Below are 22271 nucleotides of genomic sequence, written 5' to 3'. Positions count from 1 at the left end.
GACAGTGTGTGCGTCTTTTTGGATTTTTACTGTAGCTTTAAAAAAAAATCAGACATATCGCTACAATGTGGAAGTTTATAGTGATATCTAGCACTGGGGCACCATGGCATCATGCTGCAGACATGTAGCATCATGTCCCACCCGAAAACATTATCCTGACACCAGGTTGACCAATCCTAACACTAACCTCTTAATGCTGAGCATGAAGCAAGACAGCTGCTAGTACTACTTTTGTAAGTTTTTTTATATGACTTGGCTGTGGTTTGAACCCATAACCTCCCACATCCGAGATGAAGACTAACCACTTAGGTCACTGGTGTGGTTATATAGTACATGCATAATTATAGATAAATTAGGCAACAATATGAGCCCCTGTGGATAGAGTTGTCCTGCACTAAGTCATGACTTGGCTAGGATTCAAACCCACAACCTCCTACATCTAACCACTGGGCCACTGGACTGGTCCTGTTAAAAGTCAGATGCATGATTAAATTTTAATCAATAAATGAATTCAATCAAATTAAAAGAAGTTAGCATGTGTCTTTTCATAAATGGTGATGTGTTTCAGTTGTACATGTAATTCAGAAACAGCCATAAGATATGTATCTGAACATCAACATCTGCATGCTCTTTGATACAGTTATCCCACCTCATGAAGCTCCTTGCAAGCGGAACCACCCCTTGATTTGATTTCACCTCGATCAACACCAAAAAAGAATACTATTTAACCCACCTTCAACAGAGGTCACCCCTTTTCCATTGCAAGATTTTCAGTGAAGAAAGGATGGCCTTGTTGTTGTTGGGGGATCACGGTTTTATGGTTAGTTGTAGTATTGTGGCTTTTGCTTTGTGACACATAAACATATCTTCACCCAGAATGAAAATGCAGAAATTAATTTTTGATGAGTAGAATATGACTTACCTAACACTATAATTTTCTCTGCAGCTTTCCACAATATTGCTAAATTTGCATGAAACTGATTCATGTCTTTCCAATACTTTTAAACCAATCTTCTGAAGATCCATGCAACAGTACTGCAGTCATTTCTATTCAAAGTGAAGAGCATGGCTAATGATAAACCAATCCTTGAATCTGAAACCCAAAATTAATTTTGGTAGTCTTGACTAGCTTCATCCAAATGCAGGTGATACAAGATGACTCTAATATTTTTAGATGGGGTGAATACTAGAGAAATAACCTACCATATTTACCATATATATTGGCACGTGATAAAATAATTATCTTTTCTGTACCAGAACTTATGGTTAAACTTTTTTTTTAACCTAGGTGATATGTACAAAGACTTAACATTAACCCCTGGAGGTTTCTGTCATTTTCGCCTGAAATTTGAGTAGGAAACACATTTTGAAAGCTGTTTCTGAATACATCCTAATACATCAACTTCCAGGTGATTTTCAAATAACCTAATGCCTAGTTGTGTTAGAAACATCATTTTTTGTTGGTTATTTGGCTCGTGTATGAGCAGAAGGGAAAAAGTTGGGGTTCTTTTTTTTTTGTTGCTTAATGGACCCATTATTTTCGTATCAAGACCACTCTTTATTCCAAATGCCCATCTTATCCTACTTTTGGCAAAGGTTCATCTGTCTGTTTGCAGATTATACCAATCTGCCTCAGATCTGAGTCCAAAAAGTCTAAAATCCGGACACAAAATCGGATTCCGACCATGGGCGAATTTTGGGTGAAAAAAAAAAATCAAGTCCAAAAATGAGGGTTTTCCCTCTGTACTTTTTAGTACAACTAGAACTTCCAAATTATTTGGTATCATTGATGATTGTAGAGCTACATCTGTCTACCTTTCTATAATACCACCCACTTCAGTGCATCATGCATGACCGTGATGCTACAGAGCTTGGCAGATGTCTACTACCTCCTGCCACGTAAATTCGTTGGCAGGGGTTAATGTGCTAAGATTGTATTAATTATGACTATAGATACCAAGTAAATAAAAGCCAAGGTAGTGAAAAAACACAACTGGCAGCGACCAGGAAACTCATTGTTTGATCTTACCAAGAAGATGTCAAAGGTTATTTTTATTACAAAGCAAGCCAACCTATTAAGCCGACTTGAATACTTTTAAGCCAATTCTTTTTTAAAGGATATCAATAGAAAGGTTATTTTATTACAAAGAAAGCCGACCTCAGAAGCTGATTTAGGATTCTTTTAAGTGTGCCAATTTTTTTAAATTTTACATACTTTTTTTTTAAATAAACAAAGTTGGCAGAGATATGGAAGCTAACTTTGGTTCCTTTTCACCAGTATGCACAGGAATTTTGAAAATAAATTGAAACAATGGAACAATTTTTAAAGTGACAATATAGTGCTTCATGCATAGACATCAATGACCCAGCATCGCCCAGAAAATGTGGAGAAAATAAAATCATTTGATGAATTTGTGAAGGCCAGAAGACATGATGATTTCACAGACAATATGATCATTAACATGGATGAAATTTGAGTGCACTTTGATCTCATTCCTGGATGGACTGACAAAATAAGATAGGGGTTAAAAGTGAGAATAAGCATGGTTGGTGCAGATTTTTAAAAATTCTGACTTTAGTCCTTGCAGTTTCTGTTTCAGGAGATGTCTTGCCCCAATGATAATTTTTCATGGCATGAGATAGCTAAAACATATTCATGCACTGAAAGAATTGATTGTACGTGTGCAAGAGAAGGGCTGTATTGACAATATGATGGTACAGTGGATTAAAGAGTTTTATCTCAGGTACACAGTTTTTAAATATTTTAGAATAAAATTTTAGTTCGAGTGCATTTTCCGACATGTAATTTTCGAATGATTTTAAAAGTGTCCCACAACTTATGATTTGAGCAAAATTATGTGCTCCAGAACATACAGCTCATAAAAAAAGTTACTTTAAAAAATAATTTATGGTATCCTAACAAATACAGTGTCCCAACATATACAGTAAACACAGTACATTGATTAAAAGTAACTTAAGAGAAGTGTGCAAAACCAACAGAATAAGGTTAAACAGCTCATTTATAAATGCAGCAACTGATTCATACATCTTAAAAATAAAACAAGTGTGACCTAGAAAAAATGCTGCAGGATTAACATTAGTCATGCCATTCATTTGGAGTGGAAATGAATAAAAATTACTGCTGATATGGCACTGAAAAAGGATCGTTTTAAAAGTTAAAATATTTTAAAGAAAATAAAATAATATTAGCAATGATTTGTCTTTTATTCATCTTATGTAGAAGAAGTACAAGCCACACAAGAACCCAGAGAAAACTATAGTAGGGTCCTATAACACGTAATTAATTTTGCAAACTTTTTATAACACCACATGGTGTCTCACCTTTACAAAATGCATTCCATATTTCTGCTTCAAGTCATTGTACTGTATATTGTATTCTTCAATGTTCAAAAGGCGAAGTGATGAAAGAGTAGTTTTAAGATTTTCCTCTTCACTCCAGCGGCACAGCTTTGTCAAAAGCTTGTCCTTCAGCCAAGTGATTGATAGACTTCTCTTGGAGTCTTCACTGAAGTCTGTACTGCTCACCCTTAGGTCAATTCTGAAATGCAATAAATATTATACGTCTGGGATATTTTAATCAATCCAAATTTTGCAATCTTCTCAAAAGACAGTTTTTTATATATAATTTGGACCGTTATATTTTCACTTTATCTTTCAGTAGTAACAAGCAGCAAATGATCTCTTGAGAAAGTGATTAGCTGTTAGCTCAGACTGGAAACAAAAATACTTCCAGCCTTTTCCACTATATGTCTGTGCACAATTGCCAGACAAGGTGCAATGCACAGACTGTTCTTAATACTGTCCATAATTATAGAAAAGCTTCAGTTTGTTGAATTCTTTACTTACAGTATCACTGAAAGTGATTCCACTAATGATTACAAAGAAACTATTAATTATTAAATTATGAAAGATTTGTTGCCGTTGTGAATTAGCATGCATTTAGTACAGATATTCTTGTATTTGGGAATGATGAGATTGGAGAGTAATGGTGGACTGTTTTGTGTTTTATTTAAAATCTTCATGAGAAAGTAGAAAAATTTAAATTTAACAGAAAAGTCTGATCAGATTTAATTCAAAATGTCAATCCAAAACAGCTGCTTTCACTCAAATATATCCACAAATAAAATAACAAAAGAAGCAGCTCCCCCCCCTCAATCCTCCATTGGGACTGGTATTCCATTGGAGAAAAAGAATTTCAATGAATTTAAGGTAAGATCATTTCTTCTTTTTAAATGCTTAGTCCTGAAACAATCTATGATGTAAAATTGGCACCATTTTTATTTAGGACCAACTATACATGACAAGATGTCTTCTGGTGAAAACTGCATGACCAACTATCTGGGAAAGTAGCCTTAACAAGATTGTAAAGATGACTGCTACAGTGGTCATACTGGATGTCAAATCATCACCATTTTCAACTAGGACCAAGTAGTTATCATAAGATGGCTTCTACTGAAAACCCATATCAATATGACTTTCCATTAGATGAAGCAGCCATAACAAGATATTCAAGATGGCCATCCTAGTGGCCATACTGGATTAATATCAGCACTATCAATAAACGATTGCCACAGTGGCCATACTTGATGTCAGATAGGCACAGTTTTCATTAAGGATCAGGTAGGAAGTCTTCCAGTAAAAATATGTCAACTTCCATTTAGGAAGAGAACAGATAACAAGATTTTCAAGATGGGCTGCCATCATAATAAATGTCTGATTGCCAATATTTATATTTACAGCCAAATTTTTCAAGAATACTCACCTTATAATAATACCTTAGGAGAACTACTACTAGGTCACAAATCCAGCCCTTGCAGATTAAAACGATTTAGCTAAAAAGAAAAAAGGTATCTGCCCACCAATGTGGCAGAGTGATCTCCCCTTCATACCAGGATTGGCACCAAATAATGTGAAATTGTCAGTTACTACAGTTATGTGTTTAATTAGTATTGTTTGTTAGTTTATTTCTCCATGATAATGTGTAATACATAATGTATTTTGGACTTGAACATATCAAGTTCATTATGTACCTCACCAGTAACTTTTATATTCTAAATAAATAATAATTAGTTGTTTGTTTTGAACTTTAATGTAGCTTTGACAATTTCAATCATATTGCTACAATGTCTGCAGTGTGGCAGTTTATAGTGATGTCTAACACTGGGGCATCAGGCCGAAGACATGTAGCATGATGTCCCACCCAGTCACATTATCCTGACACCAGGCTGACCAGTCTTAACACTAACCTCTTAATGCTGAACGCCTAGCAAGGCCTTGTTTGTACCATGTTTATAAGTCTTTGGAATGACTGTGCCAGGGTTTAAATCCACAAGATTCTGCATCCAAGGCAGATGTTCTAACCACTTTGACCACCAGAGTGGCAATAACACATAGCTAACATTTCTTTATGAGTATGGATTAAATATTAAGATCATTATCAATGAAAGTAAATATATTTATTTGGGTCTGGGTCTAGGACATTGGTATTCCCCATGGATATACCTCTTGTACCTTATGTTTCCCATCTTCTTAATTATAATTTTATCAATAAACCTTGTCTTGTTGACACCTTAGAATGTTCTAGATTGGAAAATTCCATTAAGTGACATAGTATTTTCAGAAAATGTTAATTTTGACCAAGTTCAAGTAGAGGGGTTTTTAATCTTGTTTACCTGAGCAATTACTCATTCTTGGATGTAACATCTAAGGCAGAATCGGTCCTATTCAAATTATTATTCACTAGAAATACAACATGCTCTTCTATAATATTCTTGGACTGGAACATCAATTTGGAATTATAATGAATTTAGACAAGAACATTTTTGGATTATATTATTGCAATACAACAAAAGACTGTTAGCACACCATCACAATTCAGGCTAATGGCAGATCAGCACATTCAAAACTACTGGCACACCAACACATTCAATATCGGAAATTATCTGGTATACACTAGAACTCAGCTGAAACTTTATACAAATGGACTTGTGATAAATCTTTTATGATTATTTGGGATTTAATCCACATTTAAGTTAAGTTCTTTTTAAATTTTCACTTAGCATTCTACGGAAATAAATTTGTTGAATTTTACAAAACTTTTCATTGTGGCTCTTTTCTGTTACTTAATTTAAGAACACAAAGTCGTAATAATACCAGAGTGGAAAACATTAGTATTATCAAAGAAACAAATTTTACTACAAAATATTGGTTTCTTCTTCAAACAAGTTACCTGATCTTAATCCCCTTAACCTGGAGAGACCACACCCATTCATTTAAGGTGTGTGAAAGTTTCCGGTCAACCCGACTGGAAAATAGACTCAATATATTGGACAGAGACTTAGAAAGGGAAACATGTTCCTATGAATCCAAATCCACCAGAGGTCATGAATCCACATCCTAATGAAGCTGTTGAATGACCCGGGAAGGTAACTTGTTGCACCATCTCTTAGATAAAAACTGGATAAGTGTACTTGGATCTCCATCCCACAGCATGGATAATAACAGTTTGAGATCAGTTCTGCTCATGTGCAATGTTGTGGCAACTGTCCTAACTTAGTAAGCTAAGATGTCAAAGTAATTCATTGGTGTGGGGTTATTTCTGATATGCAGAACAAATAGTCCACATTATGCAAGATAAAAGTGTCTGTGTCGACACTTTACCTCCTTCCAGGTAAGAAGAGGTGTGATCTCCCTCCATACAATAATGGGCTTGGTCTTCCTTCAATACCATCTCAGAGCTCACACTGGGATTTGTGGATGACCTTGAGATTATGTGTCTTGAGTAGATAGGAACTATTACCAATTTAAGTAGTCTGTTCCTGACAATGAAAGCAGGGGCAATATGTGTGATCCTGACCCATCTTCTCAGAACTGCATGAAGACAGGTCCACCAACAGGATATGTATTCACTGATTCTATGTGCAGTTCATCAATGCTGTCAGGAGGCAGGACTTGTACAAGAGGTAAACCAATGAAGATCCTGAGAGCAGTTTCAATGCTTTTTTTCCAGCCCAGTTAGTACAACTGAAAAATTGTAAACAGGCAAGGATCCAATGTCACTGGACATGTGTAACCCAAATGAAAAGAATATCGGATAGGTCTTTGGTTTGTCTAATATCCTCTATTCCAGGGGTCGGCAACCTTTTGATAATAGTGTGCCAAAGTAGGATTTCTAATTCATTCAGCGTGCCAACAACCTATATTCCTATAAGTCTACCTGTTCTACCATATTTTTATATATTAAATAAGTACTCGTATATATGAAACTACTATTAAAACAAATAAATTTGATCTTGAATTTATTATATTAATGTTTAATTAAAGAAATTGAACATAAAAACTTCAATTGAATGTAATTAATCTGTATCTCAATTAATGTGAGCCTTGTCCTTGCATGCTCTTGGTTAATTGTTCAATATCAGGTACATATTTGGTAACTTTCAGCTTCACACAGGCTTCTGAGTGTTCAGGCGTTAGGCGACTTCTTTGTGGACTTAAAAACAGCTTTCATGTGAGAGAAAATCTGTTCACAAGTAAAAGTTGAACCAAAAGCTGAAAGTAGAGCAAATGCAACTTTCTTCAAACAGATGAATGCTTCAGGGAGGGATGTCCAGCAGTTGAGAATAGCAGCTGACTTTTCTAAGCAGTTTCCTTCCAGAGATTTCTGCAATTCGGCAAATTTTGATGTTCATAATTCTGATGTCTTAAATTCAACATGCTGCAAATCAAAATCGTCAATATCCATCCACCTAAAAAGATACACATCTAATTGGGTAGTAGTCAGATCAAGCAAGTCAGGCTTCAAAATATGGGTCCATGAATTTGAAAGTCTTGACTTCGTTTAGCAAACTCCACTTTGAGTGTTTCAATGTACTTCTGAAGCTCATCTATATTCACTGTAAATCGTTCTGAATGAGCCTTCACACCTGGGAAGTACTTGAATGTTTTGGCGTTGATATTACAGCAAAATATGTCCAGTTTCAATGCAAATCCTTTCCAGTAGCCAAAAAGTTCAAGTACTGTTTGACCCTGTCCTTGTAAATGCAAGTTCAACTCATTTAAATGTGTCGTTATGTCTGTCAGAAACATCAGCTTCAACAGCCAGTTCTCATCATTCCATTCCGGAAAATGTTGTTCTTTTTCATCAAGAAACACCTTAATTGCTTCCAGACAAGAAATGAATCTATGCAAGACTTTACCTCGACTAAGCCAGCGAACATTGCTGTACAATAGGAGATCTGCATATTCACTCTCAATTTCTTGTAGAAGAGACTTGAATTGCCTGTGAATCAATGAAGAGCGGGAAACTATAAAGTTGACTATCTTAACAACAGTTGCCATCACAGAGTCCAAGTCCAACAATGAGATCTTTGCACACAAACTCTCCTGGTATATAATGCAATGGAAGTTTAATAGTCGACATCCAACGTGATTCTCAAGAAGTGTGACAAATCCTTTCTTTTTGCCAACCATTGCAGCAGCACCATCAGTTGTTACACAGAATAATTTATTGAACTCGATGTTCTGATTTTTGAAATAGCTTACGAATGCAGTCAGAATGTCCTCTGCTTTGGTTGTACCATGAACAGCTAACAAGCAAGACAACTCTTCATAAATATGATTATTTTCACAATATCATGCGACTACAGCTAGGCGTGACAAGTCATTCAAGTCAACGATTTCATCAAGAGCAACACTAAATACAATAGCTTGATTTAATCCAGTCATTTGTTTAACTGTTAAATTTTCAGCCAAATCAGTTATGCGCCTCTCAATTGATCTTGCAGAAGCTGGTATTTCTTGAATCCGAGACAGTATAGTTTCTTTATTTGGTAAATCACTGAACACTAATATAGAATGCTGCTGGCCAGTGAAAGCGGACATGTGGCAACACCTAGCTAATGCAAGAAATATTAAGAAAATGATATGGCACAATCCAGTGCACACAGCAGCCATTATGCTGACGTACGTTGTTTTGACTTGCATTGAAAAAATATTTTTTTCCACTTATTACCTTTTTGGGGGGTCTGCCATGTGCCATTGAAAATCACTCTGCGTGCCAAGTCTGGCACGCATGCCGTAGCTTGCCGACCCCTGCTCTATTCCATGACAATGCAGTGTACTGTTGATCGTGGAATGGTAGGTTTAATATAATGACTGGTGCTAGTTGTTTCTTATCTGAGAGCCACAGGAAGTTAGCTACTGAGGTATGGATGCCTGTGGTGGTATAAAATGTTCTATTACGCACCAATCTGAAAATATATTCCACTGCCTTTATATACCTTTATGGTGGAGGGACCATCCCACTTGAGGGATCCTCCACCACCTGTTGTGAAAACTGTTGCAAAGGGCATATTAATAAGATCAAGATGTGCAGGTTCAGGAGCTCTGGTCTGGAATAAAACACTTGCCGTCATGGTTGCTTAAAGCAGATAAGGAAATGTCTCAATTCTTGGCAATTCTGTTGTACAATTGATGAGGCTGATGCAAGATTTCCCATTAGAGTGTAGTAATCAGGATGAGAATGAGGACACTGATTCCTTTGATTTCTTTATCACCTTTGGAGTGTTGGAGAAGTGTATACATTTCACTGTTTCAATCAATATAAAGAGCATTGATTATGTAGGCTTCGGATCCAGAACAGATGAGACAATAGTAAGGAGTTTGGCATTCCTCTATGTTGCAAATAGGTCCATCATAAGTCAATCCCATTGCTCACCTATTAAGTGAAAACTGAGGGATGGAGAGACCATTCCATTTATACATTAGCCAGCCTAGGATATGTTGAATTTTGACAGGGTGTTGTAGCAGATAACACCAGTTTAAAAAATCCCAACAAGAACAAAAAGGTCTGAGAAGTCTATCGATGTTTTATTTACTTTAATCGACAAATTCACTAGTTGATATTTTTCAGTGAGATATGTGATCTTTGAAATCTATATGAAAAGACATGTTTTAATTATGGCACATAAACAGCATATATTCAAATACCTGTAAGATTTTATAGGGCTCTCAACAGAAATTCAGGATGAGGAGTCATGGATTTCCAGAGTCCACAGTTGATATAGAAGTCCCTGGCATAAACTCGAGTCCTTCACATTCAAAATGATGGAATGGAAAGCAAATTTTAAAGTAAATAATCTTTCTCTAAAAATACTTACATTAGGAAGATTAGCCTCATACCTTGTAAATAAAGCCCCACTAAAAGACGAAAATTGTCTTTTCTCATCTATTTCAATCAACAAAGGGCAATAATTCTTGCCCATTACCTTCCCCTGGCACTGCCAGGTGTCCCAAGTTTTTAGTTGAGTGAGATACAAAAGAAGATGCTCACATGGTGTGGTGGCCGAGAGAGATTTTAAGTAATGTGATTGGATAAGTATTCTCAGAAACATAATTTACTTTAAAATTTGCGTTCTCCTTTGAATATGTTCCCCAATCTTATTATGTCAGGAGGAGATACTGAGCATCTGACCTATACCTGAAGTATTCTTTTACCGAAGAATTGCAGCATGATTTACCATCTGATTCATAACCTCTTCTCCTAATCACATAACAACAGAGCTAGGGTCACTGTGACATACCATTCTTATCTACAAAATTTAACCAGCAAATCCATTGAAGCTAACAGGCTGTGTTGATCTAGTTGATATGTTGACCGACTGTGCTGCTGCCATCAGACCAGCAAGATGTAAACTTTTCCTCTGTAATGCTAAATCTTGAGATAAAAACTTGAGAAGGTTGAGTGCATGCCAGCCAACCACTTCTATTATATCTCGGTGGCTCAAAGCTTCTGAGCTGTAATCTTCATGAGGTGACTATGATCTGGTGACACATCAGAGTACAACCCACTTCAGCCATGAAGCAAAGGCCTGACAGGTGATATTCTGTGTCTGTGCTCTCTCCGTCTGGAAGAGGTATTTGCTTGTGCCATGACTTGTCTCGAAGCATTTCAAGTAGTGCTTGACAGCATAAACAAAATCTTGCATGGCTGGTGTTCTTGACCTAACTATGGAAGAGAGTAAGTGAGTGATGACTCTATGGTGACCAACGGACGGTAAGCTATTTTGGCTACAAAGCCTGTTTGTGTCCAGAAAACCAGGAAATGTGTCTTGTATGATAGGAACTTTAATAAAGTGTGGGTTAGAGGTTCGACTTGAAACAATCTGAGCAAAGTTAAAACCCAAAATTGGTTCCATTTGTTAACAGAGTGAGGGATTGTGGTTGACTGAGACCAAATAAATGGGCTAAAAAGTCTGATAGCTCTTATGCCTAAAAACTGTAATGTGTCCAATATCATGAAGCGATAGCCTTTGGTAAAGATTCAGCTTAAGTATCACCTCAAAGAGTCAGTGAAAAAAAATTCAGCCAGTTATGGGATGGAGACACTCAGCAGGATGATGTTACTGGTACAGGATCAGTCCCTGAAAACATGCCACTTTCCCTCATAAGCTTTCTGAATGGAGGGCCTTCTTGCTCTCGAGGTTCTCAACACAATCGAAGATTTAAATTGTCTATCTCACAAGGCTGTTCTGATAAGAGCCAAACATGGAGAACAGGATGGTCTGGGCAGGAATGAAACACCTGTGACTGATTGCTTGAAAAGATCTGAGTTGGCTGGAATTTTCCTGGGCAGATCTGTGGCCCAGGACTTGCCCATCAGAAAGGGAGTTATCAGAATCAAATTGCAATTCTGACCCCATAAATTCTATATTATTTTTGGTATCAGGTCCATGTGAGGGCAGGCAAATGCCCACAACCTTCCTAAATAACTGACACTGCATCCACAGCTCAAGCTTCTGGGAGTCTGGGACAGGAGTACTGAATATGTACTACACTATAAAAAATATGAGTGCTTTACCTACATTACAGGTGAAAGCCTAAAATTATTCATACTTGTGTGTGTGTGTGTTTACCTACCTATCTGTGTGATACATAAACTGGTAAGCAATGTCAGAGTCCAGTCTATCTAATTCTTCATCAAAATGGTGATTTTGGCATACAAAGGTTTTTGGATAAAATGTTATAGTCTCCTCTGATCTCTCTGAAATCAAAGACAAAAAGGTAGTTAAGTTTTATAATCACAAAAAATGGTTGCAACCTGGCTGCCAGTATATTTTTTGGAAGAAGAACCTGAGAAGAATCACCAATGCAAGGAAAGCTACTAAGCTTTTCATACACCCATGCTGAACAAGCAAAGACTCCCAACTCATGCAGACAGATGTGAGATGTAAAGGCAAGCACCATAAACACTTGGCAAACCACTGTGGTAAAAGTATAACAAATACTGCATCAAAATACACTAAAGTACCTCAATAATTTATTTGTTTCATCTGTACAGTTAACATTATCTCAAAGTACATGACTGCAATTTGATCACTAACCATACTGAATGTGTAACAATGTACAGCAATCCAAACTAAAAGAAACTATGGTGGATAAAAAAAATAAAAATACTTTTATATAGATACCAGTATTATTTACAGTAAATTATTCTATCAGCAAGACACCTTTCCAACTGATATCATATTTAAAAGAATTACTGCTTCTCGTGATCGGGGCTAGCTAGCTGGATTCAAATCTGGCTTTCATTACCGACCTCATTCTCAGGAGTCATTCTACCAGGTGAAGCAGGAAACTAAGTTGCAAAACAATGTAAACTTCATCTTCTTCTATTATGAAAGTGAAAACGACTTTGTCCTGTGATTTTTTAGACTTAAACTGAGTGAGAGTTGCTTAATGCTTTGGAAATGCTCCTTTTACCCAGCCAAGTAACTCAGTATAGTATGCACCTGGTGCAGGTATTGATGCTGACATAGTAAACTTTTACTCATTCACAGGGATGTGTTTTAATAGCTGACTGAAAATAAACACTACCCCACACGAAGTTAACATTTATCATCAATGTCAATGGATAATAAAGACAGAAGATATCACTGAGTCTATGCAGAACCTCTTCATTAGACTGTGTTTGTAATTCACTGGACACATAAATTAAGTGAAATAAATATTTCATATAAGCAAAGTCTAGTTATTATGTGATTGAAGATTAAGTTTAAAAATAGAATTTTCCAGATCAGAAACCTATGGGACAAAGCAATATTGTGGAATTTGAAAAACACTGTTATGTCAAAGTTGTTTTTTGTTTTTTCACATCAATAATTTTTATGAAAATATCAAAAAAGCTTAGCACATAATATCTAAAAAATGCTTAAACTTATTATGAATAAGTAGGCAATGATTAAAAGCAAAATATGCAATCCTATCTATGAATTATTGTACCAAACCTAGAAAGTATGAGTGGTTATATTAAGAAAATCCCTGTTTCTAAAAAGAGATGCACCAAGATGGCAATCTTGGCACCATGTTTGTTCTTTGTTGTATGCAGATGTGATAGGGTTTGCTTCATATTAGTTTAGAAACACCTGAATGCCATTTTCAAATGAAGTTTCACAAACTAAATAACATAAAAATTAAATCTTTTTTAAGTAGCAGATCATATCATCTTAATATCCAAGTACAACTAGCTGAATTGAATACTGCCCTATCACTGGTTGACCAAACAATATATAATGCACCTACAAATAACGTAATTTCTAGTTCACCAATAAGTTTGCTGTACTTGCATATTAAGTAGGTGTGATGACAACCATGTCAACTGGTAACGTGGAAAAATGGTATGGCATTCCTTATTGTTGTGCTAATAAGTCTAAGTCTGTGTAGGCATAAAACTCAAATGCTTGAGCTAAACATTGGCACTTAATTTATTACAGTACGAGAAATTTAACTTGAAATATCAGCACTGACTCTTAAAGTGATCGTGCAAGAAGGGGGTAAGTGTGTGTGTGCGATTTGGATTTTTAACGCAGCTTTAACAATCTGGCAAGTGTGGCAGTTTGTAGTGATGTCTAGCACTGGGGAATCAAGCCACAGACATGTAGCATCATGTCCCACCCAGTCACATTATTCTGACACCAGGCTGACCAGTCTTAACACTAACCTCTTAATGCCGAGTAATTAGCAAGGCAGCTGTTATACCATTTTTTAAAGTCTTTGGTATGACTCAGCAGAGGTTCAAACCTACAACATCCCGTATTTGAGGCAGATGCTCTAACCACTAGGCCACTGAAGCAGTAGAGCAAGAAGGGAGAGAAGTGTCTTCCTTGTAGCATTATATAGTAAATACGTGTGTGTGTGTGTGTGTAATTTGGATTTTTAATGTAGCTTTAACAATTTTTCCATCATATCGCTATGATGTCTGCAGTGTGGCAGTTTATAGTGATGTCTAGCACTAGGGCATCATGCTGCAGAAATGTAGCATAATGTCTCACCCAGTCACATTATCCTGACACAAGGCCGACCAATCCTATCACTAACCTCTTAATGCTGAGCACCAAGCAAGGCAGCTGCTAGTACCATTTCTGTACGTTTCTTATATAACTCGGCCAGGGTCTGAACCCATGAGCTTCCACATCCTAAGGAGGATGCCTTAACCACTTAGGACACTGGAGCAGCTATATAGTATGTGCATAATTATAGCCAAATTAAGCAACAATATGAGCCCCTGTGGATAGAGATGTCCTGCACTTGTGTTCGACATTGGAAAATATGATCACACAGATAGGAATATGAGAATATGTAAACTGTCTTCGCAGTGTCTGATAGAGAAGCAGGTCAAAACATACACAAATAAGAGCAAGTCCCAAAACACTGAGGTTTGGAGATCTACTGTTTTAGTTTTCTATGTTGAAAGATCCGTATAAGTAGATACTACTTCTCCTTAAGTTGTGAATAGCCTTGACTGTTTTTTCTTGATCAATATAGAAAAGGTACCTAGAATAATGTAACATTTTGGCCTCTGAAATTTCTTCTGCCATTGACAGCACTTTAAATAATTTAATTTGGAATGGCTCAACACCATACTCTAAGAGGTGTAATTTCAATAGGTAAGTAGGTAGGTAGATGGATAAATTTGAAATATTTCTTGTGAATTAGATCTGGCTTCTGAAGAAAATTAAAATCAAAACTTTTATTGTATCAAACACAAAAAGTATTTATACAGCAAACTACAAAATATAATGCAAATACGAGTTATTTGGATTTATATGAAAATGGAAGCAATTACCTATTAGTAAACACCCAATGACAAACAACATTGACAGACACTTCACTATGAGGTGAGTAATACTGTATTTAATGAAATATTTTCAAATTAATATAGTATTGTCTAATTAATACCATAATCAAAGATAAACAGTGCATACCATATATGAATTTTCTGGATCTGAATAGTGGCATGACAATATAACACATTTAATTTACAGGTTTTTTTTTAATGCACTACAAACATAATTTCTAATAATACTCCTAGATTTATTAAACTGATAGCATGTTATGCGTATAACATTACCCCTACTCTGAATTCTCAGTAAAAATGATAGGTCAACTTACAGGCAAGTATAAATAGCAGTTAAATTTTCAAGTGTACCCATAAGAAAATATCCATCAAAATACATGCACAACTATTATCCAACAAAATTAATCTGCAACACAATTATTAAACAAACACAACAATCACATTGTAAAATATGTTGAAATCTCTTTTCCAAATGCTATTTTTCCCAGAAAAAAAGTACATTTTTTTTAGCACTGTACAGGTTAAACTGGACGCTTGTCCCCCTCCCCAAAGTACATGTGACTCATTTACCGTGACTACTACCTGCTCCTGATAAATAAAATGTGGAAAAGATTGAGGACAGAGAAAGCACCAAAACTGGGCTTTGGTGGGATTTTGCAGGTGGGTCAGCATACATTTCCTGTTCACTTGTCGGTAAGCAATAAATCTGACTAATGCAAAATTGTCATTTTATACGGCTACCGTGCAAAAAGCTGCTATAGCACCCATTACAAGACAATTGTCGGTCAAAGAGCTTTTATAACGACAATCAGCATTCCCACAAAGACTACAGCAATGAATGTAATGAAGGGTATAAAAACATCATGTAATCACTGCTCATGAACAAAAGTTGCCAAAAACATGGAATTAGGTGTATACTTGCAGATGTATGATATTTTCCAGTTCATTCTGTTGCTAAAGTATTGATCTGATTCATGTAAAAGTTTACTTTTGTAGTAATAAGTGAATTTTAATGAGCTAAATATGTTACACTACTCCTTAAATTCTCAAGTATTAAACAAAAAGAGATGCAGAAGAAAATGATCACTGTTGATTCAAGATAATCAGCTGCATAAATCAGACCAAAGCAGATTTGGCCAAAGAACACTCTGGTGCCCTAGTGGTTAAAGCATCCACCTCAGATGCGAGAGGTTGTGGGTTCGATCCCCGGTCGAGTCATACCAAAGACTTAAAAAAATGGTACAAACAGCTGCCTCGCTTGGCACTCAGCATTAACAGATTAGTGTTAGGACTGGTCAGCCTGGTGTCAGGATAATATGACTGAGTGGGACATCATGCTACATGTCTGCAGCATGATGCCCTAGTTCAAGACATTACTATAAACTTTCACATGGCAGACATCATAGTGATATGACTGAATATTTTTGTAAAGCCACATTAAAAATCCAAATCACACACAGAATTGGCTCAAATTATCATGTCTTAGTTTTAGTAGTTATCCAACTTTTTTCTGACATTAATCTTAGCAAAGACAAATAGTGCTGGGCACTATCTGTGCTGGAGTTTTCAGCTTTTGTCCTGCGGATTATTGGGTCAATCATTTCTTCAAACTTTTCAGGTCAAATAACCTATGGATATATAGGTGTTCTGTTCTGACAGTGATTAATACTAAGAAAGTGAGTGTTTCAGGTCAAAAGATGAGGAATTTTACTTACATCTGCAAACGAAGGCCATTCAAAATAATTTCTTAATTGTCAGCGAGCTGCCTATAATCCAAAACTGGATGGATAATATGTGGGTCTGATGTCACCTGTTTATTAAAATGTGCAATTTTGCTGCATGCAAATCTTTCCAGACATCAAAATCGGCGAACAATTATTGCATTTTCTACAATATGTCGCAAACTGAACGTATTGTGTCGAGCTGTTGTGAAAATTGAACTATTCTTGATTATGTCTGCAATTAGGATAAGCTAGCAGGGTTGGAACTAGTCCGATAAATCAACCCCACAAATCTGTGTTGATAATGATCGACGATGTTGTGGGTCTGATGTCACCTGTTCATTAAAATATGGAATTTTGCTGCATGCAAATCATGCCAGAACAAACCAGTGTACACTTTAGATACATACAGGTAACTGGAAACAGCGACATCAAACGCGAAATTCAAAATAGCCACAGGACAGATGGTTGTACTATTCCATGTGGATTTACAAGTCACCAAACAGATGATTTGCTCAGGAAATACAGTCTACATGTCAGCAAAAGAACCCTTCAGTCGACGGTAGCTGCACAGCCACGAGAAATACCGGTAAGTGTATAAAATATACATCAATGAGTGAACCAAATCTGTTTGCAGATAATTGCAGATTTTAATGAATATGTGATATCAGCCCCTCACCCAAAAATCAATATCATCACGGGTGAAGGTCTGATTTATCGGCCAAGGTTGGAACTACTGAGGGGTGCAGACTGGTGTCTTCCCTTGTGTTATATTGCTGCAAGTTAGACCCTCACCCATCCCTTGATTCATGGACGGATACTCCTAATTTTCTTTGTAACGAACCCCTGTGCTCAAGGTACGCTTTGACTGAAAATCTCTGGTATTGTGGCATAAGACACTTATTCAATCTTACCATATATGATTATTTCTGTGTACGCCTTACAACGATCAGGCTGTTTGGGAAGCATTTCTCTTTCGAGAACAATGACATCGTCTGATCCATATTCTGACAGGTTTTCTACCTCGCCGACTCCTTCATGCTTGGAAACAGTGAGATCATACTCTTCACTGCCCGTAATTTTTGACTGTGCGCTTAAACATTGTCCGAGTAGTTCAATGTGAGTTGTGTCTGAGGTGCTTCGATTATAAATTTTAAAATATTTCAATCTTGAGCCGCAAAGTCTCCTGTTAATGACATGTGGCTTGTTGATCCAAATACACACAGCACTGGAGAAACCAATAGCAGACCCCTTTGCATCTTTACTGTCCACTAATCTGAAATCAAATGAAATGTTCTGCTTGAAATATCCTTCTGCCATTATCCTGTTGTAGAATACTATATAAGCAACTTTCTTATCGTCAGACTTTTCTAATACTAATAATAAAAATACCGCAGTTTAGTGGATAATTCATCATAATGGAGCGGTCCGCACTGGGCCTAGATGGCAAGGACCGGAAAATAGGTTTACATGGACAAGAACCATGAATATGTATGAATATTCGGTTTGACTAAAATGCGAAAAACTTACCAAAATTGCGAAACGTTACGAAAAGTTACGAAAGGTTGCGAAATGTTACGAAAAGTGAATTTAAAATTAAAGTAAAATAATAAAATAGAGACAGTCATACATACAATTAAATTTTTATAAAGGATGTACAATATCAATGTTTTAATTAACATTTTATACAATTTTATATAGTTCCTTGGTATTAAGGCCATCATACAAAGTATCTTATGAATCCAATAATTTTCTTTTATGTGTGTGTTAATGTCTTCATGCACAATATCTATTGGCATAAAAGAAAAATCGAGTAGAGTGATTTTTACATGTTACATTTTTTTTACAGCTTATCAAATAAATCACATCAGCTGATACGGAGTTAGTGTTATAACGTAAAGAAAATACTTCTTTTTTATTGGCGCTTCTAAAAGAATTACTTTCTCTTATATTTGCACATTGAGTGCACCGATGTTTATTACATTTAAATGATGACAAATATCTTTTTTTTTTTAATTTTCTGTCTGTTTGGTTCTAATTAAAAACATCTTGCAAATTCTTGGGTATTGTACAAGCATAAGTTGGTCCAATTTTGTAAAGTGTTTTTACGCTGTTTTTATTGGATAAATTTAGGAGACTCCAATATTTATTAATTATAAGGCCTATATTAGGTAATGAAGGAGTATATCGTATTGTGAAAGGAATTATATTTTTCTCTATTGTACATTTTGCTGTGTTTAAAGCCTCATGTTGATTACGATTACGGGCTTTGTTCAGTGCATAATCAATTATATGTGTTGGATAATTTCTATTTTGGAAATATGTTTGGTGGATATTAATTTCCTTGACATGAATATTTCAAGAGATAGTGTTATCAATATTTATTATTACATTTACATCTAAAACTGAAACTTGCGTATTAGATGCGGTAAAAGTAAATTTAATCGTCGGGTGAAAATGATTGAGGCGATCAACGAATTTTGTTCAGTTCTTCTGATGAACGGTTCCAAATCATCGACATGTCATCTAAAATTCAAACCAAACAAATGGATTCAACTTTTCGTTTTGAAGGAAATCTTTTTCTAATTTACCCATTTCCGTACCCATCATTTGGACGTAATTCGTATTAGTATTTTTTCAAAGAAGCCATCACATCAAACTCCGATAATAGATCCATCTGGAATCACTTACGAATCTAACTTCAACGAAACCTGCGCCTCTAGCACCATGTGAAATTATAGTTGATGGCACTAAATATACTGATGAGCTCGATATTGCAAAGCAGCTGAACCATTTTTTTTAGTAATATCTCCCAAACGCTTGACAGGTCTAAGAATACAGAGCCTAATTTAGACAAACTTACTAAATTCGTGAATGAAAGGGTACCCGATCATGTTAGTTTCAACATTCCCTTAATAACAATAAATGACACTTTTGATATTATGAATAAACCTGACACAAACAAATCAGCTGGTCTAGATGGAATTCACCCCAAAACTCTGAAAATGTCGGCTTTATCAATCTCAGAGTCGTTGAAAGAAATAATTAACTGTAGTATCACTTCCAATAAATTCCCGGAGTCATTGAAGTTAGCAACAGTTTTGGCAATTTATAAGGGAAATGAAAAGAATGACCCATCCAACTATCGACCCATATCTGTTATATCCGTACTTTCAAAAATTATGGAAAAACATGTCAGCAAGCATATTTTCAGATATCTTGACAAGTACCAACTCCTCCATAGATCACAATCAGGTTTTCGAAAGAATCATTCATGTCAGACTGCAATGACAAAACTTACAGACCAATGGCTACTAGCAGTAGAATCAGGTGAACTTTCTGGTGCAATCTTCATTGATTTTAAAAAGCATTCGATTTGGTTGACCATTCGGTGCTCATTAAAAAACTTTCAGCCTACAAGTTTTCTCCAAACTCAGTTGCCTGGTTCACATCGTATCTCACAAACAGACACCAGGTTGTTTGCACGGGTAAACATACATACATCCGAACCAAGTCATATCTTAAGTGGTGTTCCACAATGATCTATATTAGGGCCTCTTCTTTTTCTACTATTTATCAATGACTTAGCCTTGTATCCAGCGCACGCTAATACAGATCTTTTCGCTGACGATTCGACATTGCATTTATCTGATAAATCTCTAGACTCCATTAAAATTAAACTTCAAATCGACCTCAACAATATATCAAAACAAAATGCATATTAGCATCTCTAAAACGAAATGTATGGCAATTGGAACAAGGCAGCGTCTATCTGCTAACATGGATTTACTTCTAACTCAAAATGGCTTAGACGTAAGTAGTAAGTAGGGATACTAGACGTACAATGGGAATTAGCATTACAGACCCCCCCCCCCCCGGGTCAATATACGTACAAGGGAAATTTAACATGGCGAAAAATCGTGGGTCAATATACGTACAAGGGGAATTTAACATGGCAAAAAATCGTGGGTCAATATACGTACAAGGGGAATTTAACATGGGAAAAAATCGTGGGTCAATATACGTACAAGGGGAATTTAACATGGGATTTTTTTTGTTAAATATGGGATTTTTTTTTTAAAAAAATTAAAAAAGGGGTAGGCAATTGAAAAACTCATTCTCTTTTCGAGAAATATGGCTGGCCCTGAAAAGGGCCTTTGGGTTTATGTTAATGTATCCATTAACATAAAGGGCACCGCATTGGTCTTCTTCTTGTCCTTAGGCTGCGTCTCACTGTTGGCCCGTAAATCAGCACTCTTTTGAGGCATCCTTGTCTTTCTACGTAGATCCTACGTATCCACAGACTGGTGTTTGTCCTGTGGACAACGTTCCACTTGGATCGGACATACATGAGCATGTTCGTCCTGGACGTCGTGGAAGACACAAGCGTAGAAGATTGCACATCGGTCCACATCTTGAAGCGACGAGAACAGGTGAATCAATGCACTGAACTGCGCTTATTTATAGGTAGAGGAAGGATTGAAACGGATTGAGTTCATTCACCATTCCGAACACGCGTTACAAAATTCAGTCAGCCCGCATCCAATCCGAAGAGAGTAGTCTATGACGTCACGTGGTCTATATAGATTCGCTAGCGCTTGTGTACAGTCAATCTATGCGACAGTGATTCAACATGACGGAAACTCAGAAAACAATCCATTGGGGTGCACCAGCAGGGGAGACCGCCCAAGGGAACCCGGACTTACTTTCAGAAGAGGTGAATTGGGATTTTGTGGATTTTCTCTCCTCGCAAGAATTTGTTCCGGAGCCTTCGTTACCTTCTTCATTACCGCAAGTGGAGAATTTTAGACAGAGACAGAAAGAAGAATTGGAGAAATTTATACAACGACAAAAGGAAGCGGAACAAGCTTTTCTCCTACAGCAGCAAGAAGAAGAGGTAAGAAAAAAACAACAGCAACAACAGCAAGAAGAAGTAGCAGCAAAGAAACAAGAGGGTGAAAATCAAACGGTCACGGTACTGTTGGACATTTTAGCGGAGTTAAGAAGTCTGAAACAAATGTATCAGACTTCTTTATTACGACCGAAGAGATTACGACCTTCCCGAGCTAAACACGTTACCCCTGTGACTAAGCCTACCGTACCACCCTTAGTGATTTCAACCCAATCATCATCAGCATTACGCAGTCCAGAAGTAGGCCTTTGCCGTGGCAAAGGCTTAAGGCAGTTAAAGTTGATTGCTTAAACTCACCCCTACACCAAAATAAAAAGGCCCTTTTCAAGGCCACCCGCATTTCTCGAAAAGAGATAGCCTTTCAATTTTCCAATCACTCAAAAAAACAAAAACAAAAAAACAACCCCATTTTACCCCGTATAGTACGTGTCTTTGTATGAGTGCGTGAGTGTACGTTCTTATTTTAAAATCATAACTCAAA

The 22271-nt window shown here is 36.4% G+C and overlaps 1 protein-coding gene across 1 annotated transcript in view; it reads right to left on the bottom strand.

Annotated features, from left to right (window-relative positions):
* The window catches only part of LOC149775708 (putative tRNA (uracil-O(2)-)-methyltransferase), a 66211-nt gene extending 47858 nt beyond the window's left edge, over positions 1-18353 (bottom strand). Inside the window, exons 1-3 of the mRNA XM_089943879.1 lie at positions 17793-18353; positions 11941-12064; positions 3343-3559 (exon numbers count right to left, since the gene is read on the bottom strand). Coding sequence (XP_089800005.1) covers positions 3343-3559; positions 11941-12064; positions 17793-18198 — 747 coding nt within the window. The 5' untranslated portion in view covers positions 18199-18353. The remainder of the gene's footprint in view (positions 1-3342; positions 3560-11940; positions 12065-17792) is intronic.
* Between the last annotated feature and the right edge of the window lie 3918 nt (positions 18354-22271).

Source organism: Sinohyriopsis cumingii, chromosome 19, assembly GCF_028554795.1.
Source record: "Sinohyriopsis cumingii isolate HCF-2022 chromosome 19, ASM2855479v2, whole genome shotgun sequence".
In the NCBI taxonomy this organism is placed as follows: Eukaryota; Metazoa; Mollusca; class Bivalvia; order Unionida; family Unionidae; genus Sinohyriopsis; species Sinohyriopsis cumingii.
This window is presented reverse-complemented; position numbering and strand designations above follow the sequence as displayed.